The sequence below is a fragment of the Clarias gariepinus genome, chromosome 1, assembly GCF_024256425.1.
Source record: "Clarias gariepinus isolate MV-2021 ecotype Netherlands chromosome 1, CGAR_prim_01v2, whole genome shotgun sequence".
In the NCBI taxonomy this organism is placed as follows: domain Eukaryota; kingdom Metazoa; phylum Chordata; class Actinopteri; order Siluriformes; family Clariidae; genus Clarias; species Clarias gariepinus.
This window is the reverse complement of record NC_071100.1, coordinates 4,966,705-4,985,569: the sequence shown is the minus strand read 5'-3', so window position 1 is coordinate 4,985,569 and position 18,865 is coordinate 4,966,705. Positions and strand designations below refer to the sequence as shown.

Sequence of the window (18,865 nt, the reverse complement as noted above, 5' to 3'; positions counted from 1 at the left end):
ATGCCGCCAGGTGTTGCATGTTCAGGCCTGATTGCCTGGCTAGGCAATGTCTAGATGCATGTCTAGATGGGCACGCCTCTGCATGTAGCAGCCTGCGGATCTGCCCATTCTGAACAATCCAGAGTATTTTCACACAGTTCTGCCCCTCGTAAGACCCCCGTCATTTCAATTATCTTTGTTGAATATAACATGTGAGTCCCCATCTCCGCTCAAACTGAAGATGCTGGTTGGAAGCTAACAAACAACATAAAAACAAAAGCTTTTCCAGCATGAATTTTATTTCAGTAGGAAGTTTAATTGGACAAAATTGGAAGAAAAAAAAAATTAGATTTAAAATATATAATTTTACAATTTGTTTAACTACAAAGGCTCTTAGATAGATTTACAACTGTAATCACAACCAAGTATAAGTATTAACTTCAATTAACTGAAGCCTGACATCTAGTGAGAGGACACTGTATAGACAGACTGCATGCACACTGTAGTGTAAAATCTCAACGTACAGTTGCTACTGTAAAAACAAGTTTTCGAAACATGGGACTCTTAGGTTCCTATTTCATAGTTGGATTAATGTACTTAGTATTATTTCAATTATTATTTTAAAATGTTAACCATTAATGTTTCATAGCAGAAGTGAAATAAATTATTGTTTTTTTTATCTGAGGACCAGCACATAAGACCAAAGGCATTGCATTGTGCCCTCTGGTATCATTGCAGGGACTGAATATTGGATAAAGATTCTCATTGAAACTCTGACCAGTAAAAGAGTAGATATGAGACTTGGAAATGACATCATAGAATGAGATCAGACCCTCCTCAAAATCCACAAATACCCCCACCTTCTTAGGAGCCGATTTCATGGAGAGAAAGACACGGGTAGAGTCCCAAGCTGAATATTTATCATCGCTTCTTTTCCACACACACCAGTATCCATTTTCAGGGCAAGGTTTAATCAGCCCCTTTCTGTTGCTGGACTCTCTGACCACTCCTAAAATCCAATCAGTTTTTTCTTCAACCTGTACCTCATAGTAACATTTTCCTGAGAATACTCCCTCATTTCCCAGCACATAGAAAGAAGAGTCAAACCTCTTGGGATTATCAGGTAGATTCTGTTCTGTGTATCGTTCGTGTCTTACTTGTTTCTTATCAGGAGACAGGATGAGTTCAGGATGTGCTGTATCAGGATTCAAAGTCACATTTGCTGAGAGAAAGACATACAGTTTAAAATCATTGTAGACATTGTAGGGTGGAATAGTAAGTATGTACAGTATATATGTATTAATGTAATCAGTGAAAGCTCACACACCTGTATACTGGGAAATTCGTTTTAGTTCTGTTTGAAAAGAATGCATGCAGTATATTAATAATGCAATGATTAATTTTGTTGGATTTTTTTTACTTAACCACAAAAGGGGAAAGTGACATAAATTTGATGACAATTACATACCAGTTGCATCAATCTTCCCAATCAACTCAGTTAGAGTCTCCTGAAACTGAGACAGAGCTCTTCTCATAATCTCCACACTCGGATGAGAGTTAATAGTGACATCAGTCCAGTCCTGGGTGTGTGGAGGGCTGCACAGTGACGGGTAAATCTACAGTACAGCAGGAGAGAGGAGAAATCCCTCAGCATGGGGACTGCTGTCCTGTCATGTGCTGCATTGCTATTGAGAAACAGAGGGACTCTGACCTGTAGGAGGTGGAGGTGATCCTCAGTGTGTGAGAGCTGCTCCAGCTCAGTGTTTCTCCTTTTTAGATCAGTGATTTCCTGCTCCAGCTCTTTAATGAATTTCTCAGCCTGCCTTTTTGCTGCTTTCTGGTTCTCCTCCACCACCTTAAGCAGTTTAGCCTGGCTTCTCTTAATGCAGCTCATCCGAGTACTGAAGATCTCCAAAATGTCTACTTTCTTTATAATTATTTGTGGTAAAACAAAAAAAAAACATTTTGTTTTGGGTAAAAGTATTCAAATGTTAATTGAACAGATATCTCAATGAAAATGTAAGAGGACTCACTTTACTGAGTTCTACAGAGTCTTTGATTTCCTGTATCTTCTCTATTCGCTCCTGGATCATCTGCTGAACTTCTGCTTGTTTTTTCATTAGGCATGTCTATTAAAAAAGAGAATTATACATACATATATACATAACCAAGAAGTGCTTATCACTGTTGTGAAAATTTAATTATTGTTTATTACTAAAAGTTTATTAATGATATGAGAAATAAACAATCTAATAATAATCTGCTACACTAATGAACGTATGCCATCAAAGTAAAAAGTTTTCTCAGCACATTGGAGCCATTATCAGATTTGCTTCATGTCTAAAATGCTGGCCTCCCAGGAACCCCTTTAATGGGCCAAACATGTAGAAATGGCTTGGAGCAAAGTCAGGACTGTACAGGGGACTGTACTTTCAGCCGAGTCCCTGTCATGTGAAAGTGGGATTTATGAATGATTGTGTGTACAGTTTCCACAGACCGATGCATCTCTTCCCCAAGTTATTTTCAAATAATTATTGAATGTTTACTGGGACAAGGGCTGTGGGCTCTAAGCCACTTTAGCTGAATCATCTTTCATGGATACTTGGGCTTTAAAAAAAAAAAAAAAAACATGTTCACCATTTAAATGTTTTACAGCAGTCTCATCTCCATATTGTTCTGTAAAGGTTTTGTAAATGTTAATCGGTTTTAAGCCATCATTCACCAGAAATCGCAAAAAGTCCTGGTTTGACTTGAATGCTCCTTGTTTGTATGTATGTATGTATGTAAGGTGCCATTAAAAAAATATTAGTTTTCTTTCTTATTATTTGTTTTGCATATTTTTTACATTTAAATTATTAACATCGTCAATTAAATTAGAAGTTTATAAAAAGATAACCCAGAGTCTATTCCAAATCTTCTTTGTCTTTCGGCTGTTCCCTTTCAGGGTCTACCACAGCGAATCATCTGCCTCCATCTAACCCTATCCTTTGCATCCTCTTCTCTCACACCACCTAACTGCATGTCCTCTCTCACTGCATCTATAAATCTCCTCTTTGGTCTTCTTTTAGATCTCCTGCCTGGCAGTTCAAACCTCAGCATCCTTCTACCGATATATTCACGATCTCTCCTCTGAACATGTCCAAACCGCCTCTCTGACTTTATCCCCAAAACATCTAACATGGGTTGTCCCTCTGATGAACTCATTCTTGATCCTATCCATCTTTGTCACTCCCAAGGAGAACCTCAACATCTTCAGCTCTGCTACCTCCAACTCTGCCTCCTGTCTTTTCTTCAGTGCCACTCTCTCTAAGCCGTAGAGCATTGCTGGTCTTACCACTGTCCTGTACACCTTTCCTTTCATTCTCACTGATACTCTTTTATCACACAACACACCTGACACTTTTCTCCACCCATTCCAACCTGCATGTACCCACCTCTTCACCTCCTTTGAACACTCTCCGTTGTTCTGGACCGTTAACCCCAAGTAGCTAAAATCCTGCACCTTCTTTACCTCTGCTCCTTGTAGCCTCACCGTTCCTCCTGGGTCCCTTTCATTCACACACATGTATTCCGTCTTGCTGCGGCTAACCTTCATTCCTCTGCTTTCCAGAGCATACCTCCACCTCTCCAAATTTTCCTCCACCTGTTTCCTGCTCTCGCTACAAAGCACAATGTCATCTGCAAACATCATAGTCCATGGAGACTCCTGTCTTACCTTATTTGTCATCAAATATTTGTCAAGACTGTTGGTCTGGTCTAAATTATTAAAGCTTCTCCGCTTTATTTTAATGTTGCTCGCGCTGGTGTAATGATGAGATGGACAAACTGGTCGATGCCTCTGTTCTTTTATTTTCTGCATTGTCAGGTTATATTACAAACTTTCGGGTGGATCCTGCACTTAAATCCAACTAAAAAAACTACTGAAGAACAAAACTCAGGCTCAATATCCTAACTTAAATCTCACATTCGCGTTCACACACACCGGACTGCATTACCCACAATGCATCTCCCACACTGGACTACATTTCCGTAAACAGAGGTCATAAATCAACATCTCTCTCCCGCTACACTGTTTAATCTAAAAAAAAGCTATAAACATCGCTAAAGACATTCGTGTGAGCGCAAACTAACAGAATCACTGCTGTAAAGTAAAACAAACAAACAAATGACCCCGCACCTTACCTCTGAAAAGATTTGCGACTGAGTTTCTTCGGAGAGCAGAGTGTGTCTCTTGCCTTCATTTCTGTGCGTGCGTGTGTTTGTAAATGAGGGTTTCACACACACACACACACACAGCCGGCACAGTGTCTAATTAAATTTTTTACATTTATCCAGACTTGAGACTGGCACAAGAAGACACTGAATTACCCGTAACATGCCCGTGCATGTAAAGTCAAAAGCTTACTCAGTCATTCAAGCGAAGACAAGTGACTTGTGACTTGTGACAAGTGACTATGGAATCGGAAGAACACGCAGTAACTGTTGATAAGTAATTGAAACCGTACGAGGATTTGCCTGCCTTGAAATTCGCTATGGCAGACGACAATGACATCGCTGCCTTTACCGAGTCTGAGCGTGTGAGGGCGATCATCGACAAAGGTTTCGAAGAGAAGCTTCACGAAATGATGAACACCAGAAGAGGCAAGTGGAGTCAACTGACTGCAAAATTCAATGAAATAGAGTTGCTTATGGACAATGCTTGCAATTTGAATGACGTTGAAACTAAGTGTCGTAAGTACAAAGGACTGCTAGAAGACTTTATTGAAAGCAATGCAGATGTGAGATTGTGCTTAAATAGAGAAGAACATGAACATGATCAGTACAACTGGTATCTGTCCAAATTGCTGTGCTGCACAGAATTCATCGCAAAAGTGGAGTTGTGGATTGCGGACACTAAGAACCGCTTTAAGAAGAGTCACATGTCAGTCATGCTCAAAGAAAGATCCTCGCATGCTACACATTGCTGCACAAGACACAGCTCGGGTAATGGTAAAAGTTAATGAAACTGAAACAGTTAATACCTTGCCTGCTACAGTGAGTCATGAAACAAGCGCCTGTACTGGGGCTGGAGACAATTGCATTCTCTCCATAGTACCTGTTAAAATAAAGTCCAAGAAAAGTGACAAGACAGTAGAAGTGTATGCCTTTATGGACCCAGGTAGTTCTGCTACTTTCTGCACGGAGTCATTAGCAAGGCGGTTAAATGTTCAAGGCAGAAAAGTTGACATGATGTTAAGCACCATGAACTCGAAGAAACAAGTAGAAAGCTATGTGCTCACTGACTTGGAGGTTAGTGGTCTGGAAGAAAACACCTTTGTTGAACTTTCCAAAGTGTTTACACAAAAGAGCATCCCAGTCTCAGTGGAAAACATTCCACAACAGCACGACATTGATAAGTGGCCATACCTCAGTGAAATGAAATCGCCTCAGATTGATGCTGGAGTTGAAATTCTCATAGGCAACAAAAAGTATAAGCTTCTAGAACCATGGCAAGTAATTAACATCAGGCACAAAGTATATGCAGTAAGGAGTGCTCTTAGATGGACTCTAAATGGACCTCTTCGAGAATTGGTAGAGGAAAGCATGTATGACAACGAGCAGGCAAGTGTTACAGCCAACAGAATTACCATCAAAGGTGTGGAACAAATGCTGATACAACAGTACAACCATGATTTTCCTGAACGGAATTGTGATGACAAGGCCGAATTGTCACAAGAGGATTATCAGTTTTTAGACTCTGTGTCCAACTTTCTGCAGTTTACCGCCAATCACTTCTACATCGGTCTTCCATTTAAGAAAGCAACTATTCAAATGCCCAACAACCGAAGTGCAGCCATGCAGCGCACACTGAATCTCAAAAGAAAATTCATGAATAACCGCTCTTTTCACGAGGAGTCTTTAAACTTCATAAATTAATGTTTGGAAAGGGTCATGCAGTCAAGGTCCCTACACCTCAATTAAGTCGACAAGATGGTCAAGTGTGGTATATACCTCACCATGGTGTATATTATTCTCAAAGGAAAAGGCTAAGGGTGGTCTTTGACTGTACTGCCAACTACCAGGGAGTATCATTGAATAGTGAGCTCCTACAGGGACCAGACATGACAAATTTACTTATTGGAGTGCTTACATGCTTTAGCCAAGGGGAAGTTGCCATATTGGCAGATGTGGAAGCCATGTATTATCAGGTGAGAGTTCCGGAAAAAGACACAGATTTGCTGTGCTTCCTATGGTGGCCAAATGGAGATGTAAATTAAGATTTGGTCGAGTAAAAGATGGTCATTCATCTGTTTGATGCAAAATCGTCTCCAAGTGTTGCTAACTTTGCCCTTGAAACAGCAGAAGAAAACCGCAGCAATGCATCTGCTGAGGCAGTCAACACAGTACTTAGAAACTTTTATGTAGCCGACTGTTTGAAGTCTGTTTCGAGCCATGATCAAGCAGTTGCGTTATATAACAATCTCACCAACCTTTGTGCAAGTGGAGGGTTCCACCTCACCAAGTGGGCAAGTAATAGTCGTGCCTTACTGACTTCTATTCCTGAGAGTGAAAGAATCAAAGACATGAGAGACTTGGATTTAAGTAAAGATGCACTTCCTGTTGAGAGAGCTCGGGGTTAGATTAGTTTAAAAGAGCAGCCTGTGACCAGAAGAGGAATCTTGTCAATTACTAGTTCAATTTACGACCCCTTGAGTTTCCTTTCACCTGTCATACTGCCAGCCAAGATCTTAATGCAGCAGTTGTGCAAAGAAAAACTTACATGGGATGACGAGATTCCCGAACAATTTGCAAAAAGATGGAAGGCCTGGCTACAAGAGTTACATTAATTGTCAGAGTTCAGTGTGGCAAGATGCATGAAACTAGTTGACTTTGGAGTTACAACTACAGCCCGACTTCATCACTTTTCATCAGACGCAAGTGAGATGGGATATGGAATTGTCTCATACCTCAAGTTGGTAAATGCTGATGGACTCACACATTGTGCCTTCATGATGGGGAACTCTCGTGTAGCACCTCTGAAACAAACCACTATTCCGCGAATGGAATTGACTGCGGCAGTAGTTGCTGTGAACACTGACAAAATGTTGAAAGGCCAACTGGAAATGGAGTTGCTGGACTCTATATTTTGGACTGACAGTACAACTGTTTTGAGATATATTGACAACGAAAAACTTAATTTCAAAACCTTCATGGCCAACAGAATTGCCATTATAAGAGAGTCAATCAAGTCACAGCAGTAGAGGTATGTCAATACTTTAAAAAATCCACCTGATTCTGCATCCAGGGGAGTATACTGTGAAAGATTCATAAAAAATGTCTTTAAAGATCATTCTTTAAAATGTGTGTAATGTATTTACTTAGTGTCACAACCTGTCAACCTACAGCTCTGCCATGATCATATAAGCACTCCAGTTCCACGCTCCCAACCACCCTTTATCTCTCACCACCTCACCTTCCGCTCTGAACACACCTGTGCGCTATCACCAATCATCCTCCTTACCTAGTTAAACCGCACTTCACCTATGATGCAGACCCAGCCACTTGTCTTTCCTTTTTATCCCAGTGTTCCCTCGTCCTAGAACTACAGGCCGCGTCATTCCCCACGGAGCGATCAAGGGTTGCTTACATCATTACCCTTCCTGCAGGAAAGGCGAGAGAGTGGGGAACAGCATTATGGGATGCCCAAGAACCATGCTGCTTTACTTACAAAACCTTCACAGATGAGATGAGAACCTTCGACCACTCCTTTATGGGGCATCAGACTTACTGTAGTAAGTCAAATACTACAGCTACATCAGGGAATTCGCTCTGTCTCTGACTATGCCATAGATTTCCGCACCATGGCTCCCTCTTGTGGTTGGGATGAGACGGCATTGTTTGATTGTTTTCTCCATAGACTCTCAGACCCAATTAAGGACAAGCTTGCGGCCCGAGAACTTCCCTCAGATCTCCAGGGGCTCATTGACTTAGCTACATTCAGGGATTATCTGACCATTTTGATTCATACACATTTAAATTTCATACAAACTTAAATAATTATTTTGATTGTGTAAAGCTGCTTTGGGACAATGCCAATTATTAAAAGTGCTATACAAACAAAATTGAATTGAATTGAATTGAATTGAATTGAATTGATGGCCGTAAACGGGTTCGAAGAAACGAGCGTCAGACTTGTCGCAAACCACTCACCTCTGCATCGACCTGGGCCATCCCAGAGTCCCTCCCTGAACCCATGCAGATAGGCCGCACGCAAGTATCACCGAAGGAACGTCAGTGCCGCAGGGACGATGGCGCGTGCGTCTACTGCGGTCAGACAGGTCATGCTTCGCGCTCCTGCTCACTAAAAGGGTAGGCCCCCCCATAGTTCTGGGGATGCAGGGGGGCCCCGCAACTGTTTTGCCCCCGGATCAACAATCATGCTTCTCAGTGATTAATGACGACCAATCCTACGGCACTCACGCGTTAGTGGACTCCGGGGCCGATCAGAATTTAATCTCTTTTTTTACTGCCTTCAAATTCAATATTCTCTTCACGCCTTTGCATCAGTCCTTTATAGTTCAGGCTCTTGATGGCAGCAAATTAAACCCGATTACCCACCGTATTGCCCCATTACCCTACAGTTTTCAGGAAATCACACAGAGACAATTTCCCTCTTAACTGTTCAAAATGCGCATTGTTCTAGGCCTCCCTTGGTTAAGACTGCATAACCCACACAATGATTGGGTCAAAAGAAAGGTCCTGGATTGGAGTCCCACCTGCCTCTCTTCATGTCTATGCTCCGCCCCAATGGGCCGAACCTTGTCCACGCCACGAGAGGAAATCCCCGACCTAACCAAGGTTCCCACAGAGTATCATGACCTAAGTCAGGTGTTCAGTAAGTCACGGGCCGTCTCCTTACCTCCACATCGCCCTTATGACTGCGCGATTGACCTTCTTCCCGGGCACCTCTCCACCCAAGGGGCGACTTTATTCCTTTTTTCCCTCTGAGAAAGAGGCTATGGAGCAGAACATAAAGGAGTCACTTGCTGCAGGGATTATCCGCCCATCCTCCTTGCCAGCAGGGGCAGGGTTCTTCTTCTTCGTAGAAAAAAAGGACATATCCCTTAGACCCTGTATTGATTACAAGGGGCTAAATGAAATTACGGTCAAGAACCGCTACCACTACCTTCATCTAATGTCGTCAGCCTTCGAAATCCTCCAGGACGCCCTTGTCTTCACCAAACTGGATCTGAGAAATGCCTGCAACCTTGTCAGGATACGGGAGGGTGATGAGTGGAAAACTACCTTTAACAGACCCACCGGCCATTATGAGTATCTAGTGGTTCCTTTCGGCTTAACCAATGCGCTGGCGGTGTTTTAGGCTCTCATTAACGATGTCCTCAGAGATTTTCTCAATGCCTTTTTTTTTCCTTACCTGGACAACATCTTGATTTTTTCACGCTCAGTCAAGGAACACAAATCCCACGTTTGCCAGGTCCTGCAACGGCTACTTAAAAATAAACTCTACATCAAGGCGGAGAAATTTAAGTTTCATTGCTCATCCACATCCTTTTTGGGATATTGCATCTCCCCTGAGGGCATCCAGAATGACCCCACCAAGGTGAAGGCCTTGACTGGCCAGTACCGTCATCAAGACGCAAACTCAATGCTTCTTAGGGTTTGCCAACTTTTATTGCCACTTATGACCCTCATGTCTTCTAAGATTTGATTCCAATGGAACCCCCAGGCAGACAGAGCTTTCAAAAATCTTAAACATCGCTTCACCACTGCTCCCATCCTCATCTTCCCCGACCCCTCCCTCCAGTTTGTCGTGGAAGTAGATGCGTCCAAATATGGAGTAGGGGCCATCCTGTCTCAGAGGTCAACAGAATACAATAAACTTCACCCATGTCCCTTCTTCTCCTGCAGACTCACACCCCCCGCAACTACAACATTGGGGACCGTAAACTATTGGCAGTCAAATTGGCCCTCGAAGAATGGAGGCACTGACTGGAAGGGGCCGACCACCCCTTCCTTGTGTGGACTGACCACAAGAATCCGGAAAATTTAAGAATGGCAAAAAGACTTAACTCACGCCAGACACAGTGGTCGTTATTCTTCTCCCGTTTCTGGTTCACGCTGTCGTATCACCCTGGTTCCAAGAACGCTAAACCTGAAGCCCTCTCTCGGCAATTCTCCATCTCACAGGATGCATCACTCCTCAATGCCTCATGGCAATAACCCAGCTTACTGTGGACCACATGGTCCAGCAGACTCTTGAACAGGAACCAGGCCCAAGCATTGTCCCACCTAACAAGCTCTTTGTCCCAGTCTCTGTATGACCACAGGTGTTAGACTGGGCTCACAGTTTCAGGCTGGCATGCCATCCTGGGGCAGCACGAACTCTCTTCCTCCTTCAACAGCGCTTCTGGTGGTCCACGATGAAGGAGGACTTCAGGAACAAGATTACAAACCGTCCTCCTGAGGGTTTTTTTAGACCTCTTTCTATCCCCCACCGCCCTTGGTCCCACATCTCCACCGACTTCATCACTGGCCTACCACCATCCCAAAACAATACCTGCATCCTATCCATTGTGGATCGCTTTTCTAAGTCTGCACATTTCATACCACTACCAAAGCTCCCGTCTGTGAAAGAAACAGCCGAACTATTAATTAACCACGTCTTCCAACTTTACGGACTCCCGGTCGACATTATCTCAGACAGAGGCCCCCAGTTTTCTGCCCAGTTCTGGAAAGCCTTTTGCAACCTTGTCAGTGCTAACCCCAGTCTTTCTTCCGGATTCCATCCCAGGAGCTGGAAAAATCTTTAAGATGCATCCATCCTCCTAAAGCTGCTTCCTACCCTGGGTTGAGTACGCCCACAACTCGCTCCCCACCTCCGCCACAGGCATGTCCCCCTTTCACTGTTGCCTGGGCTATCAACCACCACTCCAACCCTTTCCAACCCAGAAAGAGGAGGTAGCCGTACCCTCAGCCCAAAAGTCACCGTAAGTGCCTTCCAACGCCAGACAAATCGTCATTGGTCACCAGCCCCTAGATATCGTGTCGGCCAAAGGGTCATGCTGTCTGCATGTGACCTACCCCTCAAAACGACATCAAAGAAACTTTCACCATGATTCATCGGACCTTTCACCATCACCCAGATCATAAATCCATGCTCCGTCCGACTAGCTCTACCACTCTTCATGCACAGAATCAATTCTACATGTCACGTCTCCCAGATACGTTGACTGGTCCCCTGTCCACTATCTCCACCAATCCAACCCCCCCGACTCATAGATGGAGGCGAAGCCTTCACAGTCCGTAGACTCCTCAGGTCTTGCTGCCGTGGTTGTGGTTTCCAGTAACTGGTGGACTAGGAGGGCTATGGCCCTGAGGAGTGGAGTTGGGTACCAGCCAGGTTCATCCTGGACAGCTCCCTTATCACTGACTTTCATAGACTCCACCCTAAAGCACCTGCTAAAACGCCAGGTGAGTTTCATGGGTTTGAGGCTTGGGGGGTACTGTCACAACCCATCAAGCTACAGCTCTGCCATGATCATATAAGCACTCCGGTTCCACGCTTCCAACCACCCCTTACATCTCATCACCTCACCTTCTGCTCTTAACACACATGTGCCCTAACACCAAGCATGCTCCTTACCTATTTAAACCGCACTCTGCCACAGTCACGTTGCCAGATTATTGAGCAGCCCCATCGTAGGTTTGTGCCACAAGATTTTTTCTAAAACAGTAGCCCTGTATGTTCTTGTTTAAAATTTCAAACACAGACTGAGCATCTTGACCCCATGACACATCCAAAAATCCAATGAAGCACTATTCACATATCGAACAATGACAGACAGTTGGGCATGGCAAAATATGTCAGTTGCTTCATTCACCTGCCATGCAAAAAAAGGAGCAGTATGAATTTCACCATTTACAGTATATGATCAGAAACAGTGGCTGCGAGAGCAGAGATCAAGTCATTTTGGATTGAGTGGGACATCCCAGAAACTACTTTCAGCTGATGACTGAAATTGTGTGGACAAGACAGAGTCATATTTAGCTAATGTTTCTGTTAATTCCCTGTAATTTCCCTTATTTGCTGATTCACTACTCTCATCATGCCCCCTGAATGCCAGCTCCTGACGGCCAAGCAAGGAAGTCACATCAATTAGACGGTTTAGGAAGGCCCTGTTATTATTATTATTTTTTTTACTGTTTAATTATGTTTTGCCATCTGAATGAGAAGACCTTCATTGATTGGATGTTCAAACCTGACCCTGCCCAGACATCTTAACCTTGCACATGAACTCGCATGTTCTTTGCACTTTTCATACCTTTTGTAAGCCCTGTCAAAGTTACCCAGATCCCCAAAACCCACGTTCGATCAAACACATCCCATTCCCTGAAAAGGTTTCGTCAAGAGGCATGGCCAACAATACATTTTCTTTGTCACAGCACTTCCAGTCAGCCAGTTCACTTTATCATACCAGGAGAGCTGAAACGACCTGTTATTTTTTCCTGATTTTTGCACCAGATCGATCTTGGGCATTGGTCTGCCCTGTCATTTAATTCTGAGTCTCTCCTCATAAGGAAGACTAATAAATGGTTTTGCCAAAAGTGGGTCAACAATATTAGCACCATCTGCATCTTCCATTATGCACAGCTTGCTAGCTGGCTAGTTTCCTCTTTCACAAGCTACTTTAATTATATGAACAAACTAACTTTACAATGCTGAAACAAGAAGCAAAGTAAAGAATGCTATAATATGTTTTTTCATTATTTAAAGAATGATTTGTACAAACAAAAATTGTTTATATCACCGGCAAACAATACAGGGTGCAGCATTTCGTCATATCACTTCACCTGCAAATCCGCATGGGACTGAACTTGAATCTCTGTAGCACTGATGTATACTTAAGACAGGCTGTCAATCAAAAAAAGAGGTTCCGCCCTTTAAACAGCTTCTCCAATCATCATGCAGCAGCCCAGCATCCTGGCCCGCCCACTGCTCCATTCACTCTCAGAGAAGCTGAGCTTCCCTGGAAGTGACAATTTTGGTGCATTTATCCAATTACCTCTGTGCTTTCTCATAGAGCTCCAGTGCAGCTGGGCTTCAGGAGGGTTTAACGTGCTGTGCTGCACAGAAATGTATGACGTCATTTTACAATAAATTACCTGATTCTGAACAAGCTCGTCATGAAGTTAACCGCGTTTTATAACCACTTTTATTGAAACGAATAAAAATACGACAGTGCATATATAAGCATTTATTTTCTGACATAGTAGAGGAAGCAGAGCTTCCCTTGTAGTCTTAGAGCAGTCGCCACTGATATATACATATCTAGCTTGAGCACACATGTATATATAGGTTGTTATTTATATATATATATATATATATATATATATATATATATATATATATATATATATATATATATATATATATGTTTGCTCAAGCTAGATATGTGCTCAAGCTATTTTGAAGAAACACAAGGAGAAGGCAATATTTAAGACCATAGATGCAGTGGTCTGGTAAACAAACTTAATGCAAGCACATGAAAGAAACCTCATGTTAAACTTCCTTTAACATTGCGAGATGGCTAGCAGTGCGGCAAAGAAACTGGCAAAAACTACTGGGATGCAGGTATACCCATATACTGTGTGAAAAAGTCTGCAGATAAGTTGTCTTTATGGACGTTTTGTGGCCCAGCTTTATGGGTATGGAGCCATACTTCCCACACGGAAACAAGGCTAAACTATGCATTAAAAAATAGGAACTGAAGTTCAGAAAAATGGCAAGATGTGTTATGGACAGATGAGTCAAAATGTAAAAAACTAATCTGTAATAGGAGGCAGGTTGTTTGCTGAAGGGCTGGAGAGCAGTACAATAATGAATGTCTGCAGGCAACAGTAAAGTATGGTAAAGGCTTCACTTCGAAAAGGTCAGAATGTACTTTCCTCCTAAACAGTCCCAAGCATTTTAGATATCTGCGCAATTCAATTCAATTCAACTTTATCTGTATAGCGCTTTTAGCAATTGTCATTGCCGCAAAGCAGCTTTACACAATCAAAAGAATTATTTAAGTTTGTATGAAATGTGAATGTGTATGAATCAAAAGTTGACATTCTAAGGATAATATCATCCAAATTACTCAATTACATTAATATCTTCAAGTATCCCAGATATTAAGTCATAATTACAAGTTAGTAATCCATAATTATGAGATAATTTCTGTGATTTTTTTTTTCTTTTGTGAATTCAATGTACTTTCATAAACAAGCTCTAAGCTCACTGACTTTTACAGTTTTTACTTACTTACACTTACTATCCTTTCTTTTCACTTGTTGTTCTCTCTCTCTCGCTCTCGCTCTCATTCTCTCTCTCAACTCTCCAAATAATGACGCAGCCACCCAAATTACGAGCAGCCTGCCATACTTGTTAAATTAAAAGCCTCTAACTTTTGCCCCTGTTACACTTGATTAGAGATTGCACTGAGATTGGTCCTAGATCATTCTTAAATTAACAGTCCTCGCACATTTTTATTAATTCTTTTTAAGCTAAGTTCGAGAATTCTTAGAGCAAATTCTTACAAGTTTTTTGAATAGGGCTGTAACGCTCGTTTTTTTATATTTGAGCTAATTAATATTTTAGTGTTTTACCGCCGGAGAGGATGTTGGACAGACGAGTTAGCTTATTTGCTGCCCAATGCAATGAATGGGAGTACTTTATTTTACACACAGCGTGTATAGAATGAGCAGCACATTCATACGTGAACCTACAACCAATTCAGCCTAAGCATGAACCAGGACACATTCAACACGTCACACACACCCACACACACAACATGGCCAAAGCCACTACCCCAAACACTCTTCCCCAACAGGGTGAACACATAGTAACTCCCACAAGGCATGCTGGTTATCAGCCGCCGCCCTACCCACACCACACTGCCCCCACCTGAGACCGTCCCCGGTCACCATGATGAACTCCGTCTCAAAGGCGTGAAGGCGGTCGGCGCTGGCATTGGAAATGCCGGAGTCCTTTGGCGGGGGAGGGGTGAGCGTGAACATTGCGGTCCGGCCTCCACAGAGTTCCGGTGGGGCACAACTCGTGCCCGCCCCGCCAACCGCACCCGGTAGATAACATCGGAGAGTCGAGCAATTACCATATGGGGCCCACCCAGTGGGACATAAGCTTGGCCGAGAGCCCTCTCTTCTTTCCGGAGGAACACACCCATACCTGCTCTCCAATAGCAAAATCTCGCCCCCGGCTGTGAGTGTCCATGCCCACACGCTCCATAGGTGACCCCACCAGAAATTCCTGCACCGGTGCCCGCGAGCGCTGGGTGGGGCCCTTCTGCTTGCCGATTAGCGGATCACGGTCCAGCTGTGACACTGGCGAAGCGACTACGGGTGACGCAGTAACTCGGCTGCACGCTGACTCGGACAGCTGATCACCGCCGGAGAGCCTGGAGAACTGCACGCGAAGAATGTTCGGAGTCGAGGGTTCTACATCGCCACGGCGCTCCACTCGCTTGCAGAACCAACCACGCGCTTTGCTGCCCGGCCGTCGGGATAAAGCGCCGGCGTTAGCGTGTAGGTTTCCCGCTCGGTCTGCCAATGGAAGTTCCGCCCCCCGGGTGTGCGCCACCAACCTGTCCGGCTGTAGTTTGGGTCCCAGCAACCTGGCCACCCCGAAGCCACCACGCAGAGTTCCGTTAGCCAAATTCAGCACCGCACCCCATCTCTCCAAGATGTCCAACCCCAAACTGCAGTCCCGCATTGTTCGGGGACCGCCAGCTCTACGCACGCTGCTTTCTCACCGGCGCCGAACCGAAAGTGGAGCGACTCCCGCAGCATTGCCCCGTCCTTTCGCTCATCGGCCAGGAGGTCTTCCAGCACCTGGAGTGCTTCGCCCTCTAGCGAGAGAGCTACCCGGACGGCTGTTTCCGCCGGGGACCAGCCCGCGAAGTCGGTGGCTAGCTCTAATTGGGCGAGAAATGCGTGGGGTTCAACGGCGCCGTTGTAGGAAGGAAGGCGCAGCTGCAGGTCGCTTCGTCAGCTGACAGTGCACGGAGCTGTCGCTTGCTTAGGCGCTTGCGCAGCATCGGCCGCCGCTCCGAGATCCAGTGCCGGGATTTTCATTTCGCCGCTCCGCTTGGTCGTCGTGGTGTGCTCGCGCTAGCTCCTGGCGGCCTGCTTGGATTTTTAGTAGGTCCTCCGTAGTGCGCTCCAACTTGTTATTCTCCATCCCACTTCTGACGCCAATGTAACGTTTTACCGCCGGAAAGGACGTTGGAGAGACGAGTGAGCTTATTTGCTGCCCAATGCAATAGCTGGGAGTACTTTATTTTACACACAGCGTGTATAGCATGAGCAGCACATTCATGCGTAAACCTACAACCAATTTAGCCTAAGCATGAACCGGAACACATTCAACACGTCACACACACCCACACAGAGTCGTGAATCTATATATGGGCTAATATTATTAACTTCCGGTGTTGCGCAATCTTTACGGAGCAAGTAAAGACACATGACAACAACTTCAAAACCAACCCAAAGTGTATTAAGTGAAAAAATTACAAACAAATAAGGTGCACTGAAAAAAGAATATATACAAAATATATACAACTATAAATAATGTATAAAATGTATGCGTGTGTGTGAGTGCAAATGTATAAATGTCCAAGTCCGTGTTATTGTGAGTGTGTAATGATGATCGGGAGAGATGGCACGGTCCCACCGGTTTAAGATGGAAAATCCGGGAGCATGAGAAAACAGAACTATTAGAGGTATTGAATGTGTCCAATGAAGATGAATCCAATCAAGGAAAATAATCCTCTGTGACCACAAACAAGCTCTCTCTCTCTTTTACACAGCGCTGTAAACGTCATCTCTCCTCCTCGAGTGCTTTGTCGGTTCCGGCTTTATACTGGCACACGTGACTTGATAGGTCATCGGGGTTCCCTCGCACCACCACCGTGCATGCTCGTGAGAGCTTAACCCCGGAACCAATCCACCGTCATCTTGGATACAAAATAAACCGTATAGGAGTCGGTACTAAGGCCTGGTGGTTTTATTTTTTATTAACCACTTTATTTTAACCTATAAAAACAACCCCCTTATGTGACTGTGCTTCAGGGATTTTCAATAATCCCTCAGCAGTTCCATTAATCTATTTTCAGAATTTTGGATTGTAAATCCTTTTTATGATAGATCTTACTAGAAATATTCAAAAATATTTTCATTAAATTAAAACAAAAGATTTTATTCAATTTAAACCAAACAAGCCTAAAATGTTCCACTTTGATTATAATCATAAAGTACATTCTAACAATATTATTAGGAAATACCCTAATATTTTGAAGTATTACATTTTTTATTTTCATAAAATTCAAACAAAAAAGGCTTTAAAATAATATTTTTTTACATGTAGGAATATTCATATAGTTGATTTGTCATCTCCTACCTTTTCTTTAATCTCCTCTACAGGAACAGTGTTGTGAGTTTTGTGGTCTCCCTCAGTACAGAACTGACAAACACATGTCTGACAGTCTCTACAGAAAAGCTTCAGGGGTCTCTCATGTTTCTGGCAGATGTAATTTTCCAGGTTCTCCACAGGCTCCATCAGTTTGTGCTTCATGAGTTTAGGTGTAGTTTTATGGATCATCAAGTGAGCATCGCAGAAAGAAACTCCACAGTGCAGACAGGATTTTATAGCCTCCAGCTTTTCCTCAGTGCAGGAATCACACAGAACCTTCTTAGGCTTGAGGGGAATTTGCTTCTTAAATTGAGCAGCTAGTCCAGAGATGAACGTATTAACACGTAACTCAGGTCTTGTAGGAAAATTTGTTTTACACACCGGACACCGGCAGTGTGAACTGCTGTCCCAGGCCCCTCTGAGACAGATCATACAGTAGTTGTGTCCACATGGAGTAGAGACTGGATCAGTAAACACATCCAGACAGATGGAGCACTGGAGCTGATCTTCAGTAAGGAGACTCCCAGAGGAAGCCATGACTGATTTAAAGATACAAGTATGACAGAGAGAGGTAAAATGAAAAATCAGAAAGCATCATGCATTTAGCAAAAAACTATTCTACTAAAATATTATTGTAAATATGATAAATAAATAAATAAATAAATAATCAAGAAAACAAACATTTGATTACTCTCCTATCTTATGAGATAAATGTAAAGTATAAAAAAATAAATAAAAGAAAAAAATACTAACAAACTTCACACATGTAATTTCGCTTACCAGATTTGATGTTTTCCAAAAAAAAAAAAAAAGCTTTTAAAATCTGGTTACAGCTCTGCTCATATAACAACTTTGTATGTATAGCACAGTACTTTAGTGCATACCTAAACAGTTAACCATAAAGTTACCTGTTGACCCTGAATACAGAATAAAGCCGGTATGGACGATGAACCTGTTTGGATTTTAAAGAAAGACTAAAAAAAGGCTTCGAAACTGGAGATCCCAGTCCGCCAAACAGTAGGAAATTCTGATTAGGGAACAACTTTGTACTTAGCTTTCGTTTCACAAAAGGGACATCTTGGCCACTCCCAGAATCAGGCGTTTCCATACTCTATTTCTTATGCACAGTTTGGCCAGCAGGTGGCAGACATGTGGCCACTATACAGTACATTATTTCCATAAAGTATACTCAGCAAAAAAAGAAACGTCCCTTTTTCAGGACTGTGTATTTCAACAATAATGTTGTAAAAATCCAAATAATTTTACAGATCTTCATTGTAAAGGGTTAAAACAATGTTTTCCATGCATGTTCAATTAACCATAATCAAGTAATTAACATGCTGATCATCCTCGCAGTGGAAGACCACGTGTAACAACACCTGCACAGGATCGGTACATCCGAATATCACACCT

The 18,865-nt window shown here is 43.1% G+C and overlaps 1 protein-coding gene across 1 annotated transcript; it reads right to left on the bottom strand.

Annotated features, from left to right (window-relative positions):
• Positions 1-334: 334 nt before the first annotated feature.
• Positions 335-17,989, bottom strand: LOC128519842 (E3 ubiquitin-protein ligase TRIM39-like). Its single transcript, XM_053493791.1, has 7 exons — positions 17,441-17,989; positions 7,433-7,438; positions 2,013-2,108; positions 1,691-1,906; positions 1,448-1,595; positions 1,307-1,333; positions 335-1,201 (listed from the first exon to the last, which is right to left on the bottom strand). The coding sequence occupies exons 1-7, from the start codon at positions 17,987-17,989 to the stop codon at positions 615-617; spliced, it is 1,629 nt and encodes a 542-aa protein (XP_053349766.1). The 3' UTR covers positions 335-614.
• Between the last annotated feature and the right edge of the window lie 876 nt (positions 17,990-18,865).